Source organism: Pezoporus flaviventris, unplaced genomic scaffold (genome assembly GCF_033815535.1).
Source record: "Pezoporus flaviventris isolate CSIRO_AGI_PZ_B2104156 unplaced genomic scaffold, CSIRO_AGI_Pfla_v1 ptg000002l, whole genome shotgun sequence".
Lineage (NCBI taxonomy): Eukaryota > Metazoa > Chordata > Aves > Psittaciformes > Psittacidae > Pezoporus > Pezoporus flaviventris.
This window is the reverse complement of record NW_026892550.1, coordinates 76,232,548-76,250,326: the sequence shown is the minus strand read 5'-3', so window position 1 is coordinate 76,250,326 and position 17,779 is coordinate 76,232,548. Positions and strand designations below refer to the sequence as shown.

General features: G+C 41.3%; 1 protein-coding gene across 9 annotated transcripts in view; it reads right to left on the bottom strand.

The window, feature by feature from the left end:
• Positions 1-17,779, bottom strand: part of AFG2A (AFG2 AAA ATPase homolog A) — a 226,077-nt gene that overhangs the window by 54,040 nt on the left and 154,258 nt on the right. For 3 of the 9 annotated variants that reach the window (XM_061444184.1, XM_061444152.1, XM_061444161.1), the window contains one exon: positions 10,543-10,707. In XM_061444184.1, the coding sequence (XP_061300168.1) occupies positions 10,543-10,707 (165 nt within the window). Of the gene's footprint in view, positions 1-7,651; positions 7,757-10,542; positions 10,708-17,779 lie in introns of those variants that run through there. The other 6 variants (XM_061444226.1, XM_061444250.1, XM_061444262.1 and 3 more) reach the window with 4 other exon arrangements.

The window sequence follows — 17,779 nt, the reverse complement described above, 5'->3', positions numbered from 1 at the left end:
CTTCAAGATTATCCTTGACATTTTCATTACTCAAAGACAGGAAACAAAAAGCTTAAGCTGAGAACTATGTGATAGTTTATAAAGTTTAATTAAAAAGCAAAATGGTCCATGGAATTGCTTCTAACATAGCTAATAATTTGCCGCAGAGCTGTTACTGTGCTCTTTTCCATCTGCCAATAATCATTTAATCCTTCTGCCAAAGGAAACCTAAAGCTTTATGTATTTCCGTATGTATTTAAGGGAAACCATAAAAGATAACTTGGAAATAACGACTTCCATTTTTTGATAACATAAAATCTGAGCTACAGTAGTGCAGGCATACCTCAGCTTCTCTGTGGTGCTACGATACGTTATTTGACAGCTTCTACGCCAGGCAATGGTTTGAATGTTAAGACCAAAGTTTTGTGCCAATACAAAATCTTTGTTAGGATTCAAATACAAAACAAAAAGCCAGCTGCAGATAGCTTCCCTTAATGTGCCTTCTTCAATGGGACCACAGCTCTCCTCCTCCTGAACAGCCAGTGTTCAGGCAGGCTGTCAAAGCCAAAGTTACACGGCAAGAATGAAAATTGCCCTGTTTGACAACATGGGTTTGGCTGCAAGTACTTGAAAGCTTCCTTGTTCCCATATTCAGAATCAATGACTATTTTAATTACTAACAACTTCTCAAACTGTTTCAGAATTGATGCTGAGCAGCTTACTCTCCCCCAAAACCCTCAAAATCCAACACTGTTGTTACTAAAGTTTGTGGATAAAAAAAGAAAGCAGAACAAAGGCAGGTATTTCAACTATTCTGTCCCCAAAAATCTCACTTAGAAAAATAGAATTATACATAAACAAAACCTCTTTGAAAGGAACACAGCAGAATACATTTTTAAACTCAACTTAAGGAGATGACAGGTGTGTAAGCTTGTGGTTCATACACATTTTTGGGGATGGCAACTACTAAAGCATAACACAATTAAAATGTTAAGAAAAAAAACCTAACAAAACACCAAGAACATAAAACCCTGCAAATACTTTATCAGTAATGACCATCTTTCACAAAATGAACTCAACATTTACTTTACAAAAATGAAATATTATTTCTATTACAGGAGAAAGTAATGAAAGCAGAATAGTTGGTGCACATTCTAATAGGTATAGCTTTTAAGTTTGCAATTCAGTGCATTTATTGTGGAAGATATACAGCCTAATGGCACACTTACTGATCTTATTAGATATTGCTAGGTTCCAAATTTTTGCAACAGCAACCATTACTTCGCTGATGATTGCTAAAGGGAAACATCCTATTCTATATGTACACAAAGATACCAATATACATTTAAATATTTTAATTGGTACACACACCTCTCCAATCTTTGCAGTTCAGTGAAGTGTGAAGAGCATCGTCATTAAAATACATGTTCTTCGTTCACAACAACAATACTCAGGTAGATTAATAAGCTTTCATACCTGTGCTCCACTGTTCATTCCTCTGCCATTCATTAACATTTCTTCCCCCTTGACAGCAATTTAACTGGCACAGTACCAGAAACACAAGTAGGTCAGCACAAGGTGTTCCTCTGTATGGTTTCATCTGGTATAAACATCCCATCTGAGTTAGCCTTCAGGTACTGCATTTAAATATTCCTGGTGCCAATTAAGGTAACAATTAGAACTATTTTGGATATTATTGTCCACGTACTCCCCTTATTTTTGGAGCACTCAGTTCTGTTAAGAATGGAAAGCAAGTTTTACTGGAGCAGCAGAGAGCTCTCTGCAGCTCTCCTGGTCAAGCTGATGCCTAAGATTATGTCTCAGTGCTACGCCGTGGGAAACCCCTTGAGACCCTCAGCATATCCAAGAGAAAAATATATATGCACATATGGAAAGGTAAACTGAACACTGAGATTTGATAGACAGACACTGTGTACTACTACAAGTAACTACAATAGGCACTTAAGCCAGTCAGATACACGCTGTTAAGGGATTGAGAAACAGCAAGGGGTATGTAAGAATATTTATTTTTTCCCCATTTATGAAAAAAGTGGATACAAATCAGTGGTCTCATGGAAAATGATACAAAAAAGTCTGGATGTTATCTTTTGCTAATGTACTAAGACATATACAGTATTTATAACTTGTATTCTGTGAAGATCTGGACCTGAAGTTAGTGTATAAGGGTCAAGGATGAGGACTTAATTTTCTGTGAAGCACAATGACTTTTTGATGACTTTCTCTAATTTGTGTGCCTTGCCTTATACTTTAGGACTAGAACTGAGGGAAAATCAAAGCAGCAAGCTCCCTTCTAACCACATACCCTATGACACAAGGTAACTTCTACGACCAAGTGCCAACGGTACAAGTTTAAATCAGAAAAAGAGGTCAATGTGAAGAAAAAGTGCCTTTTTTTTTCTTTTTTTTCCTCTTCCTTTTATTAACATAAAAGCAAATTCTACCACTCTGAACTGATACTAGCATCTGTATTACGTAAATGAAAATACCTCAAAAGACAGAAATAAACTGACATTTTCAATTCATTCCTGACCACTGCAAATACAATTTTAACTCAAACTTATATACCCCCATTTGTGATCAGTGGTATACTGAAAGCATGTGCTTTAAGACATGGAAGGATAATCCCTGCTGTCTGATTAAGGAAAAAAAAAAAAAAGGAAGAATGAATTAAATTAAAAGTTGCTAGAAATAACTCACAGTCAAAAAATAAAACTAACAGAAAACAATAGCAGTAGCCTAAAGAGACATTTTTTTCCTTCAGGAATGAATTCCCATCTGCTTTTAAAGAGCAACATGTTTTTCCATTGCTAGGAACTACAGCCAAAACAAGGACAATAAAGCAGCAGAGCCACAGGCAAGAGCAGAGAGCAAGTGAAGCTGCCTGAGAGAGTATCAGTCTAAGGTCCCTCTTTTACATGGCTGTGTTTCACTGACATCTCAACAGTCCCCCACTGTGCTGGCAGCACACTCCTCCCTGCCACCCTCAACAAAGGGGAGCTCCTGGTAACTCCACCGCTGTCAAGGTAGTGTGGAAAAGGGGAGGCCAGGGCAGCAGAGGGAAGCAAACAGCACATTCAGCGATGCCAGTAAAGGAAGGCATCTCCTGTGGCCTCGGCTGGTTTGGTGAAACTACAGCTGTTCCGTAAAAGCTCATGGGAAGTGAGCAGCCCTGTCAGCAGAGGACTGCATACCCCTGGCACAAGTGATGCTCTTGTTGCGGGTTCTTTTTCCAAACAGGCGTGCAACAAGAAATAACCGTTCAAAGGCACTGGGAGGACAAAAGCAAACAGAGGTGCTCATTTACAGATTGTGGGTAAATTATGCCATTAAAATAACTAATGAAGACACAGAAAGGAAGAAAAAAAACATACTGAAATTAGCTGCATCCTATCTGTTTCAGCATTTAAGGAATCAAAACATTCAGCTCTTTGGGCTGTATGGAGGAAGAAAATCTCAGGTTAAGCAGCAGGCTGAATTTCATACCTTGAGACTGTTTGGTGCTCATTGCAGGGCTTGCTCAAATTCCCTCTGGTGTTCCACGTTTCTCTGAGGATCACTGTTTTTTAAGTTACTTAGGAAGCAGTTTCAACTGTATTCTCCCTGAGCTGTTAATGGATCTGACCTTTTCAGAAACACTAATGCCCCTTCAGCCAGATGCTTTAAATCTCCTCTGCTTGATTAAACTATTAGCAAATCATTATTTCACTGAAGGATAAAACGTTCTTTCCCAGATGTGCTAGCCAGGTTTCAGGGCAAATACTCTCCTGGATACCAAACCTTACGTTTTGCATAAAGATGCAAAATGCCACCCATGCTTTTATACACATAGGGCGAATACAAACAGTACCTCATCAGGTTTCAGCTGAGGTAAGATGTGATGAAAATCAGGCCACTTGGGGCAATAAACCCCCCCACCCATCTTTGAAAAATGCATGAGGGGAACCAGATCTTTCTAAAGTGGCTTAAAAGGAGAGCAGGCAGAGGCAGTGTCATGCCACAAACTCTTGCGGTTCAGCACCACCATGCCCATGAGTGATTACCCAGACACTCATGCTGCCCTCATTCCTGATCTGCCCAAGCACATTCTGCACGTACAAGGTTCCTGTGAGACCAGCAGTAAGCAAAATCCCATGGGAAGTCCTGTCTAGTTACTTATTTCCTTTCCGGTGATTCATCTCATTTATCCCAAACATTGACATTCGGAAAACATTCTGAATGCCAGGTATTTCCTCACCTTCCAGCCACCTGTGCCAAACACATCCTCAGCACTGAAAATGTGTGTCGGAAGGAGGTGATCCCAAATTACCCATACTGGATGAAGGCTGAGTCTCTTTTCCTCACCCACCCACACAAAAATGTTCATGTTTCAATGAGTGATATAAATTAACAGATCCTATGCATTGTTCCAAGAGAAACTTCAGAGGTTCATCTGAGGCCTTTATCTTGCTGTGTTTCAATCTGACAGTGTTCCTCACCTTGAAAGCTGCATTTCATTGTAATACTGTATCCTGGTGTGGAGCTAAGCAGAACTTGTTCAGGAGGAAAGGCCATCCAGCAGAGTCAGGCCAGAGTTGTTTCAGTCATAGATGCTTTAACTACTAAATCACACATTTCTGATGAGACACATGCCTTTTTTTTTGTGGTATCTTAGAAGTTTAAAATCTGAGGGCCCAGTCCCTAATGATGTGTTGCATGCCTTTGTCCTGTGTTCAGCAATAGGAGTCATTTTTCTCCTTCTTAGTAGCTGGTGCAGTGCTGTGTTTTTAACTTTCAGCCTGGGAACAGCGCTGATAACACCGATGTTTTTAGTTGTTGCTCAGTAATGTTTACTCTGACCAAGGACTTTCTGAGTCTCATGCTCTGCTAGGGAGGAGGGGAAGCTGGGAGGAAGCAGAGACAGGACACCTGACCCTAACTAACCAGAGGTATTCCATACCACAGCATGCCATGTCCAGTATATAAACCGGGGGCAGTTACCCAGAAGGGCTAGATCACTGCTCAGTTGGGCTGGGTATCAGTCAGCAGGTGGTGAGTGCTTGTATTCTCTTCCGTTGTTATTTCCCTTATCATTATTATTATTGGTGGTAGCAGCAGTGATTTATGTCATACCTTAGTTACTGGACTGTTCTTATCTCAACCCATGGGAGTTGCATTCTTTCAGCTCTCCTCCCCATCCCTCCAGGAGGCGGGTGGGGGAGCAAAGGGGTGGGGAGTGAGCGAGCAGCTGCATGGTTCTGAGTTACTGGCTGGGCTTAAACCACAACAGCCTTCAACATCTGTAGAATTCAATGGGAATTGAACACACACTGCATCTAGCATAACTAAGCATAAAAGGAACAAACACATTTGCATTTAAAAATCAAAATGATGGGCTGTAGCCGTGACATGATTTGAAAGGTCTACTGTTTGTTTTGTTGTTTGTTTGCTTTTTCTTCCACACAGAAACTTCACTCTTTATTTTTCTACTTTTTTTGATGCTCCCAAAAGCCTGTGTCTCTTTTTAGTCTACTATACAGGATTGGATTTATTGCCCTTTAAAAATGTTAAGCAGAAAGCCTTCCCCTTAAGTTAGGAAGATCTTTTCCTTCATGGAAAAACTAGGTGTAAAGAAGATAACACATTCTAATTTGTCATATGTCCTTTTTAACCTGTATTTCAGCCCTCTCTCACCTTTACTGTGGATTCTGTTTACTAAAGAGACAAATTTTTCCCAATATCTTAAAAGACTGTTTACCTTCCTGTATACCTACAGTGGAAGACATCCTCACTTATTCTGTAGTTGGTACCTTCCTCTGTAAGAAAAAGATGAGTTTTGGTTGTTTGCAGTGGGTTTTTATTAAAGTTTATAGCTTAAATATATCAGTATCTTTTAAACAAGACCATGCATGTTTTAGAATACATATTTAAGAGTCAAAGGCGTTAGTCGACTGAAACTAGTGTGCTACTGTAAAGATACTTTTTGGCATCAAATATGTCCTCGTATGAGCCACAGCAAACCTTCATTGGCTTGCTGCTTTCCCCCTTCATTCTTTGTTCCCACTGAAAGTTATTGCAAAGTGAGAAAGATATTTTTTACATCAACTGTTCTACTAAGAACGAGTGAAAGATTTACAGGTTCCCAGATTCCTGCTTTACGATTGTCTCCTGTAAGCATGGAAACTGATAATAGCATAGAAACAACGCCAGCCTTTGCTTTCACCATGACCTGCTTTCCACAAATTTAAAAGCAGGATTAGTCCCATTAGCTTACTTTTATAAGCATGCTGGTCTTGAGAATATAGTCATCAGATCCAGAATATTGATATTTTTTTTCACTATCTTTAACCAACTTAAAACTACTCAACACTTGATTTAAGTTTCTGCCTAAAACTTCCCTCTCTGCTACTGCCTTCTAAACTGTAACAAACTATAAATGTGACTGGGGTTCAGACAATAAAAGAAGGTTCCTCACTCAGTACTGAGTTTATTCTCCTTTTTATCACCTACTTTCTGGAACTAAATATTTCTACAATGGGGAAACACTGTTTCATCCCTTGATCATCCCTTTTCTCAGCAGCCTCCAAGGATTTGAAGACAGACACACCCCTTCCCCTTAATCTGTAAAGGCAAATGATACAATCTTCTTACCCCCCTCCCTGATCTAATAAGGACATCAGTCTTTGCATTTATAAAGGCAGGTATCCTTCCTCTAGACCAAGACATGTTCCAGCTACAACCTTTCTTATTCTCTGGGTGAGACAATGCGTAATTTAAAAACTGCTGGACAAACAATTTTCTATCTGATACTGTCCAAATGATTTTGTTTGCACTTGCACTAGAAAGTGCATTAGGACTATGCGTGTTTTGTATTACAACAGAGAGCAGCTAGTAATTATGAAAAGCCTAATCTGAACCCAAAATTAAAAAAGTAGTTCACTGGAGTCTGTGGAAGGCCCATCTTTCCTAAAGCAAGCTGGCTGTAGCAGCATCATCAAAGGAAGCAAATGAGACCCAAAGAACTCACACTGCTTGCACTTTCAAACATAGCTTTTAAATACTTCTGCAGCTGGATCTTTAATTCACTGCACTCTACAGAAAGCACAGAGAGAAATCAAACAGAAAAACTTCAGCATGAAGTACAACAGTGAAAATGCTCTAGAAAAAAATCTATAATCCAATTAATCTTTGAGTGAAGACATCCCAATTATATAAAAGCATTAAAAAAAATAAAATTATCAGTTTTCTAAAAAGTTGAATCTCCTGCAAATTTTGCCACAAAATAAAATGCAGGAACACTAGGACAAAATTTACAAAAATTTCAAGGCAGTACTGCACTTGTTTTAACCATTTTTATTACTTTCAAGATCTAGAGACCTTTTTGTGCCTACCAGTGCTCCCTGCTAACGCTGCAGCACCTGGAAGTGCTGGTGAGGCCAGCAGCCCAGCCCAGCCCAGCCCAGCCCACTCTCCTGCTGAACCATGCCAAGCGTCAGCCGCCTGGGCATGGCCCTCAGTAGAAGTTTCCCAGAAAAAAAAAGCTGGGGACAAATGCAAGAGTATTGTCCCAGTTTGATGGCTCCTCTGCCACACCAGTGAAACCTGCTGGTCTGTGTGTGAGGGCAAAGGAGACATATGGTTACTGCAGCGCTGTACTTGAAGCAACCAGACCTACTCTGCGTTTGGCTCAGTCACACCAGCTCAGCAAAAAAGAGGTTGAGGTGGTCCTGGGAACAGACAAATGCCTTCAGGGCAGACATGCAGCCAAAGAAGTTGCCTCAGAGGGAGGAGGGAATGATCCTTGGTGTTAACATCAGCTTGGAGGCCGAACCTTGCTATTCAGAAACTTCTATAGACAATTTCTTACTTTCCTGATTTACTGATGCAGAAGAACAGCCTCAAGCATTGCTGCAGAACACTGTTTCAGAAGGGCCTGGTAATGAAGATGAAACTCAAAACCAAATATTTCAGCTGAGGCTTTGCTTGATCTATACTATTAGCATAATAAAAACTAATTGTACAGACATTACTTTTTTTCTTACACTAAAAATGTAAATGCACCTTTTTTTTTAAATATATTAAACTTCTTTACACACTAGAGAAGGAAATTGCAATCCACCCTCATAAATTATCTTCAGTCTTCTCTCACATGCAGCAGTGGGAAGTAATCACCCTATTTTGCTATCTTGATGTATCTTTAAAGATATTCATTAAAAGAAACATACATCCAGCAGGTGAATAGAGATAACTGGTCATCAGTGATGACAGGCAAAAATACACAAATATCTGATCTTAAAAAAGGCCAGGTTGGAAGCCAGACATATACTGAACTATTCACTTTACTTGCTGTTTATTCACCTCATGTCAGGATGATTCAATGCATCTTTACATGTAACTCCTTATTCACACAGCATCTTCTAGTCACAAACCTGAGCATTTTCCATTTCTTTTTCTAAACAAAGGACAGAACAGTAGAATGGGAACTTGCCATTCAACAGCGGAAACTATTTCTAAAGCTGGGAAGCTGGAGACACTAGGAAGAAAAGGCTTTAATGAAACTGGCCACTGTGCGTGCCAACTGTCAAGACTTAAATATTCTTCCAAAGAACACTGACTGAGGATTCTTCTGTATTTACTCTTTACATCTCAGTTATAACTCTTTGAATGATGTGAAAGAACAAAATTCATGAGAAATGCCGTATTGAAAACAGGCAGGCTTTCCTCCACCGCCACAGCTAGTCTGTAGCTGCACTCAATGACCCATTAACTTATTTTTGGTAATGTACAAAGCCAGCACCAAGACATTTGTGACTAATTATCAACTAGGCACAGAAATTCATCACTAGAGCCTCAGCTGATCCAGATTCAAAGGAAATCCTTGGAATTTCTAAAATACAAGCATTACAGTTGTTGCCTAGTAAGAAGACAGTTTCCATACACAACAGAAAATATGTTTATTATATTTACGCTTTGGGAGGCTTGTAACTCATCCAGAGGCAGATATATTCTGCCAGGGCAGCACCACTGATATCCGGTTAAAAACATAGTACTGAGTCACTACTCCAAAGCATGGAGGCAGTAGAGCTGTGACAATTTTCCAGACTGACATTTAAGCCTGTGATCCTTTTTTACTGCCTTTTGTTCATTCTGATATCCCACATTCTGTGGCAAAAAGATGTGCTACACAAAACAGCTTTGCTCACTACACAGCCTTCATTCATCCATTCCCAGAGCACAGTTTGTCCTGTGCTGTGGAGGAGGAAAGCTCTTGCGGGTTTGACTTTGGTGTCCACTGTGACACAGCTTCCCAGAACAAGCCTGGAGGCTCGCCAAACCCTGCTGCTGCTGCGTTTGGCAAGGTCGGACCCCATCCTTTGGACTTGCAGCACTAACAGCAGTGCCCCCACCAGCCAGTACGCAATGCAGGATTTTACAGCGTACCAGCATTTATAGTGACAGCTAAATGAGCAAAAGTCTTGCCTGGGAGCATATCCAATGACTAGTTGAGAAAGCCTTCAGCATTATAGGAATCACACAAACACTCCACAGTTACCCTCTTCTTGTGAGCCAAGACAAAAGTTTAACTTATTTCCCTGCCCTTGTAAACAGCACACAGAAAGATGAGGAGCTGAGGAAAGCACATCACATTTTCCACTCTGCTATGGAAAAAGCAGAAGGTGACTATGTAATTAAAGATGGTACGATAATGCATACACTAGGCTACAGGAAGGTGGAAATTTTAATTCTGGTATTTCTTACCTTTTAAGAGCTCAAACTTGCAACCTTAGTAACATTCTGAATTTTTGAAGTAATGTTAATTCCTTTCAACTAATCAAAATGAGAAAAGAATGAAATATCCTTTCATGAGACACTGACATGAAAAACATTCATAGAGCAGAGTGATGACCACTAACATATCAATACTTATTTTAACTGCCAGGCATCAGTACCTGGGAAAGCTTCTCCTTCTACCATGGACAGGAAATAATTGTCTGATGTCCATTGTCAGAAGCTGACCAACTAATAGCAATGAGCTATAACAATAAGTGCTGCTGTGTATTATGTCTTGATTATATGGAATAGGAAAATATGAGCTTCAAAGTGACCAGTGACTTCCTTGCAATTCCCCTGCACCATCTCATAACTCTGTCTATCCTCCCTCCATCTGAGGCTCCCAGTCACAATCTTAAATGCAAAAAAGATCCCCAGGGATGTGGAGAGACCCAGGTGAACTGTCTGGGCAGTCTGGGGGCACTTGCCCCCACCTCCCTCCACATCTCAGGGCAACACATCCTTATAATGAGGCCACCCGTGATGGTACTATGGCTCTCCCTGGAAAAGGCCCTCCCCCTGGCAACAATCTGATGGAGATCTTGAAGGAAAAAAGCCCCAGACTGTATTGTTTTCTATGCAGAAACATAGAAATCTCACAAACATTCCTTTTCATAATTCCTCCCACCACTTTGAGAAGCCTTAAGGACGATACCTGGTCGATACTTGATTTCAATTTTGAAAACACAATTTTGTGCACCAACTCTGTGGCAATTACCATTCCATAAGTTTTACCTCTGCTCCTGAGTACTTCTGTGTGTGCTGAACAAGCTCTGCTAAGCAGACCTCATCGCTGACTGGCATGGACTGAAAATGAAGTTTGAAGATCTCCTTACGAGTGGCTGCATCTGGCAATGGCACATAGATAATTCTATCTATTCGTCCTGGTCTCAGCAAGGCCTGCAATGAAAGCACCAGAGGAAAAGTTACGGCACATGACACATCACATCAAGAAAGTAAAAATGACAACTCAATTAAAAACAACAATGCCACCAAATAACCAACAATTTCAGCAAAGCAAGAGGCTACACAATAATAACCAAGCTATGTGTGAGAGCGGTTAATCTCTTCTGGTAGAATGGACCAGCCGCTGAAAAGACAGTAAGGCTACTCAGCTTGTTAAATACCAGTTTATGGAAAAAAGGAATCATAAAGAACCATAGCCGTTTTCCTAAAATAATAATTTTAGGCTTGTTGCAAGGTGTGCTGGAATGTTAGGACTTGGCAGAAGGACAGGTGGCAATGGACACATCCCAATCTCACGTATTCAATTAAGACAAGAGGGGAAAAAAAGGGTTTTGAAGTGAAACTTACACACTGAATTCATGTTGCTTTGTCCCAAGCTATTAGAACTGCATATGCTTACTGAGGAGCATTTTATTCTAGCAGGATTTTATGCAAAATAAAGTAACAACAAAGGCCAGTAATACTCAGTTTCCAAAAGGGAGAGAAAAAAAACATAGACTTGCAAAAACACTATAATTAATACATTTTAGTATCAGCTTTGAACTGTTGGAAATATCCTGGTTTCTCCTTCTCTTGTGCCACAAGACAACTGAAAACTCCACAGATTAATACAGTTGGAGGCTAAGGCCTCAACTGTTCAGTTTCATACACATATATTGGCCCTTGTGCTTTGGTTTACCAGGGTTACTCAGATTATACATACACTGGGGAGGGTGACAGAACAAACTCTGGGCAGCAATAACAAACTGTTAAGAGGGGACAATGGCCACAAAGGGTAGCATAGAGGGCTCAGGCTGAATGGGGTGGAAATAAATCTGTAGAAGAGAAGTGCAGCCACGCTGCAGGTCAGCGGTATGGCTGCAGAAACTCTGTCCTCGGGGGTTTCGCAGCTTAGCCTGATGAAGCCAAGCCCTCCCAATGTGGTGCTGGTGCTCCAACCAGACCAGCGTGCCTGTCACTGAGCTTTCTGGACAGGGTCAAAAAGCAAACATTATCTATATATAAAACAATTATATCCGATACATAGGGGAAGCCAAGCTCTTACATCTGTGAGAAGAGAGGAAGTTCATGTCCCTAATACTTCTAACAATAGCCAAGTTTTTTGAAAACTGTCTACAGTAAAAAAAGTAAACCCCATCCCAGCCTTTCTTATTTGATATTTGAAAAAACCCCAAACCTGTGCATAGCCAATGCACATAAACAGTATTTAAACTATTTTCTAAAAACTGAACAATGTTTATATGATTCAGCATGTAACCTAAATTGTTTTTACGTTATGGTTCTCCCCTGGGCAGAGTAGTTTGAGTTCCAGATGACTAGAGATATTGCATGGCTGTCCTGGGCTGTCAGCCAATAAGTCTTTTCCCAGCCTGATCATGTCAGTGAAAGTCATGCTGAAAAAATAGTAGGAAAGAGCTTTCCTTCCTGCACAGCATTGGTCAAGTTAACACCCTTCCTAAAGTTTCTTTAAAAAGACTGTTGGGGTGCTTCAGAGTGGAAAAATGTATCCTGAATATTAAGAGATGTCTTGTTATTTTTAAAACAGACCATGAAAACCCTCAGCAGAAAGTGCACAGCACTGTGGTCTGTTGCATCGAGCTCTGTAAGGTTACAGCAAGGCTGTACTAGGAAGATGAGAGGCCTGTATGCAGCCCAGTGCACTGTCCATGGCAGTGGCCAATGCTGGATCCCTACAAAAGACAGCAAGAAACAAGCCATCCACTGACATTTCCCCAGCAGACTGTGCTACTTTCCACAGCACTCTATATTCCCCAAAGAACTCAACTCCCTGATGATAACTCAACCAGTGTGTAATTCAGTGTCTAAATCATCTGTGCATCAGGTTGTTGCCATTTTTTGCCAACACACTTGAAAGAGAAATTTGCATGTTTCAAGACTAGGCTTGGAGGGAGAGGAATTATACTGCAATTGTATTCTGCATCCTCTTAAGGAAATGCCGATAGCTAATTCTATTATTTGAAGAAATAACAAATGCTCACAGGAGTACAGTGGTGTGCCTCTTTTAAATCAAGGCAGGTTTAATCAGGACACCTAGATAAATTGAACATTTTCTAGAGCCAGCTTAGCTTCACGCTGATGAATGACCATGGCTATCGTACAAGTGAGACAGGAAAAATGCTTGATGCCAACCAGCTGGGAGCAAATGCTACACTGCATTGCATGGGCTTTCAGTTCTGAGATACAGGCTTCTAACACAATGTCAGAGCACTCATGCGTGCAAAACACAACTGCAGATATAAAAGAGTGAATATATATTTATTTTGCTCAGTTACTAAAAATTGTATTTCCTTCAGTTTGTCCCAAATGCTTTGTGTTTTATATATAGTTATAGTTGGAGGCCCAAATTTTAAACACACTATCATTACTTTTTGCTACAATCAGGCCTAGGGACCTTACCCAAGATGGCCGGATGTGCTGAGAATTGTACAAGAAAAGCACAAGTCAGCCTCTGCAGAACTTGCTGCTTAAACAGACACAGACAAAAAGGAGAGGAGAGAAAATAATCTGTAACCCCACTTGGGAAAGGAGTTAAATTCCTTCCAGCCCCCAGAGAGAAAAGGAGATTGAACTGAAAGCTGCTCTTCCCCAGCCCTCCCGCCAGTCCAGCTGGATGGAAAATGGGGTGACCCTGGGTGCAGCCTGACTGCTCCTCACTCTGCTGTCACCACCCTTGTCCCTTTGGCGAAAGCTGCTGGACCCCCCCCTCTACGCTCCTGAGGAACTAAATACAGAGGGAGATGGTGAGGAAGGGGCCTTTCTTGACCCATCCTGCATTACTAGAATGCAAATCCCTGGTTAAAGACCATAAGTGGGATGCAGAGCTGCCCTACTGCCTCCTGGTCTGAAAGCAATTATCAAGCAACAGATCGTCAAGGTGTAGGTTTAAACCCAGCCAGACAGCTCGTTCACTCACTTCCCCCCCTTCTTGCCCTCCCCCTACTCCTGGAGGGATGGAGAGGAGAATCGAAAAGAATGCAACTCCCACGGGTTGAGATAAGAACAGTTTAGTAAGTAAGGTATAACACAAATCACTACTGCTACCACCAATAATAACAATGATAAAGGAAATAACAAGGGAAGAGAATACAACAGCCGACCGATAACTCGCCCCCCCAGCCCAACCAAGCACCGACTGATACCTCCTCCAACCCTGCAGTCCTAGCCCTTCTGCATAACTCTCAGTTACCTCCTGGGCATGACGTGCTGTGGTATGGAATACCTCTTTGGTCATTTTAGGTCAGGTGTCCTGTCTCTGCTTCCTCCTGGCTTCCCCTCCCCCCTGGCAGAGCATGAGGCTCACAAAGTCCTTGGCCAAACCAAAACATCCTTGTTATCAGATCTGTTCCCAGGCCGAAAGTCAAAACACAGCACTGCACCAGCTACCAAGAAGGAGAAAAATGACTGCTGCTGCTGAACCCAGGACACAAGGCCATTTTGGTTTGCAGGACATCACGTTGCCCTCTTGGGCTTTTGGTCTCTACACACTTCTCATGGAGATACTTTTCCTTTTTGGAAAATAATTGAGGACTCAGACCAGAGCTGCACATAGAGGTTGGCAATAAGAGAAAATATATCCCTCTTGATAGTTTTGCACACTGAAGTTTCTTCTGGAGGAAAATAAGGTCTTTCTAGGTTGCTTAGAGAAGCCTACTGTGGCATTTAATAGGGACAAATGTAGCAGTGTCAGCTTTAACAGCAAGGCCCAGGTCACACTTACTTCTGCTGCTGGCAGCAGTGTTAAGTTTGATGGATGCTGGCACCACCTTTTTCCTCAGCGCTGCTTTTCTTATACACCTGGAAGCTATTTCTCTTCTCAGTGGGGTGTTGTGTGATGCAGGCTTCCCCACTGGAAGGGTTTTGGAGGTGGTTGCTCCAGGCACACCATGACTTTGACAGGCCATTCCAGAAGATGGAGCTTCAGTCTTGCAATTTGCACTTTGAAAATCAAGAGGAGAGTGACAAGGCCACCCAGGTCACCTCCAGATCAGCCCTGCTGCCCATGGGTGTACTGGGATGCAGTGCTGACTGGTGAGGCAGGAGGTGAAGCTGCCTGGTATTGATCCTTGCCGTGAGCTGGAGAAGGACAAATTCGGCAGAAGAAGGCAGTGGCTTGGCTGTGCAGGAGCAGAGGCAGATGGGGGAGGGTGAAGAGTTGAAGCAGGGCTGCAGGTTTAGGCAGATATGAGCTGCCGGGAGTACAAAATTAACCGCTCGCGGCTGGGAGATGCAAAATTGATTTGAGGCTGGGAGCACACAGAAGGTGGGAAGTTGATGGGGCCAAAATTAATTGATGTGTGAGCAGAGCTACATAATTCACTGATGTTGAGATGTAAGGGTTGCATAATTTATGTAGGGCAGGAAGGGCACAAAATTAACTAATTGGGGTTTTGGTAGAAACCAGAATGCTTCATACCATTAAGCAATTCCTTTGCAAGTTTATGTAATTTTTTTGTTATTACCACAACTGTTACAGAAAGGGTCTAAGTGCACATGTACTGAGAGGTTACTAGTGGTACACAGATGCAATACTGTTCAGAGGAGCACTAAGAAAGTGAGATAATCATCATGTAATACATAATATCATCGATAACAAAACCACATATTAATTAAGAAGAAACTGCTCCCCTTTCGAAAAGAAATGCTTAAACTTTTTGGTAATTAAAATAGATTATTACTTCAAAAATTATCATTGGAAAAGATAGCTAGATCAAAGATGTGTATTTTGTGTGCAGTTATGAAGATAATTATTTCATGAAAGAAACCTTGAATAAGTAAAGCCAGGAAAATATCTGAGGTTCCTGTTAAGAATGGACAAGAATTAACCTTAGGGCTTTGCTAATTTTCCTCCTCCTCTTCTCCTTATTCTTTTTTTTTTAAAGCATCCATCTTTAGTTAGCTTTTCCAAAGAACTAAATTGTCAAACAATGCAGAACTCTAACTGCCTGGCTGATGAGCTTTCTGTGGGATAGAAAAAATATGTTTCCTACTGACATACTTTTACAGCCATGCCTAACTCACCAAAATCATTCTGGATCAATCTTTTAACAGAACAACGTACAGGAAGGGTGCAGGAGGGTAACCTGACATTAGGAAAAAAAACAACAGAATTAAAAACTATGGTGCCAAACTGACAACATTTTCCTTAGCAAAACATAAGCCACGCAGTAAACGGCATATTGAGGTGTGTAAGAGAAAGCAAGTAGGTTCAGCAGCTAATGAAGCTCATCTGGACAATCAATGCTACTGCATAGTCTCTGCTGCAATTGACCTCCACAAGTAAGAACAGATTTTTAGACTAAATCTAAGACATTTCCTGTCAAGACATTTATTTTAATACAGAACCTAAAAAATTGAACAAAAAGTTGAATCCTGCCTTTGGAGCCCCTTGGGGTTAGACCACAGATGAAAATGAGAGGACTGGAAATAACAGAACAATCCGTTTCCATTGTAGCTAAATCCTTCCAACTTCAATTAACAATTGCAATTCATAAGCCCTGGTTGTGGTCCCTACTTACACGGACTCCCAAATATCAGAGGTACTCTGTATCTTGTAACCTAATTGGGTAATGCCTTCCTTTTTTACTTTCATGATTACAGTACCTGAATGTATCTGAAGCATTTTAGTCATATTTTTCCTGCAGTCTGTGCAAGCAGTAACTATTTGCGAGATCCTTTCAGCAGTTTGCCCATATGTCAGGACAGATGTGTTGCCCGTGTGGAAAGTATTAAGGTAAAAAAGGCTGAGGAAGTGAACTTGTTAGCAATGATGAAAGGGCCTTCTTGTGCCATCACATTTATCTCTTGCAGAAGTGAAGTCAGTTCCCATAAAGGTGCTTCTCCTATGCTTTTGAGGGTCACCTCAGTGCCTGATATTTTTGCTCTCACTCTGTGCCAGAGCAGGTCACTCTCCCAGCATGAGAGACCAGGAAGTGCCTGGCATTTTAGGATCTTCGAAAGTGTTAAGTACAGGAAGCTCATCCATCCTGTTTGCTAGACAAGCTACTGGAGGCTTTCTGCAGTCATGGATTTATTACCAAAATTAAAAGGTGCTGAGGAGAAAAGACATATTACAGTGTCACTATTAAGGACTTAAAAACCACAGCCCACTGTAAAGATAAATTTTATTGTTCCACAAGATTTTTATTCCCTCTCCCTCTGGCACGAGCTGCTTCAGGAGGCAACACCAAATTCCTCTGGTTTAGGTGACACCCTTACTTGCTGTGCCTTGTAATTACAGGCTCCTGAGTCAAGCGATATTTTCTTGACAAGAGCCCCTTTCTCCATACTCTTCCTTCTCCCCACCTTCTTCCTTCTATGCCAATGTCTGTCACCAGCGTCAGAACATGCCAACATCTCCAACCAGTTCCCCTCTAATGACTTGTTTGCTGGTCACCACCCTTGTACTTCTCCCAAGATTCGTGCACATTACTCTCTGCTGTTGTTACACATCTACAATTCCTTTCAGGATGCAGCAGTTTGCTTCTTTAACCTAGAATATATCCACGACTTCAAAAACTGCATTTTATTAGATATTATTGGAAGCAAGCTCCAACAAAATGTTGCAGTCTCCTATTATCAGTTCCTACAAAAAGACTTCACCTTCCACAAAGATTTCTAAAAATCAGGCTGTACAACCCTTCCATCATGACAGTCTTGCTCAAGACCTGGAGCATTGTGCAAGCTGACAAGAAAAGACACGACAGGTTTGACAGCAGGTGTGCAGGAAGAATGAACACTATCAAATAGCAGTGAGCACAGTGGAAACATTTTACTCAGGCATTAACCACAAGTACTAATTAAAGGCAGAGAACAAACACATGGTTTGATACACCAACAAACAGTAAACCAACTTCAACAGGGAGAGAGTTTATATCATCTGAGTCCAAACCTAGATGAAGCAGCAGAGAATTAACCATCTGAAAAACAAGAATTCAATGTGCCCTTCACTGCTGAGCAGCCAAATGTCCCAGCTTCTGTAGGATTC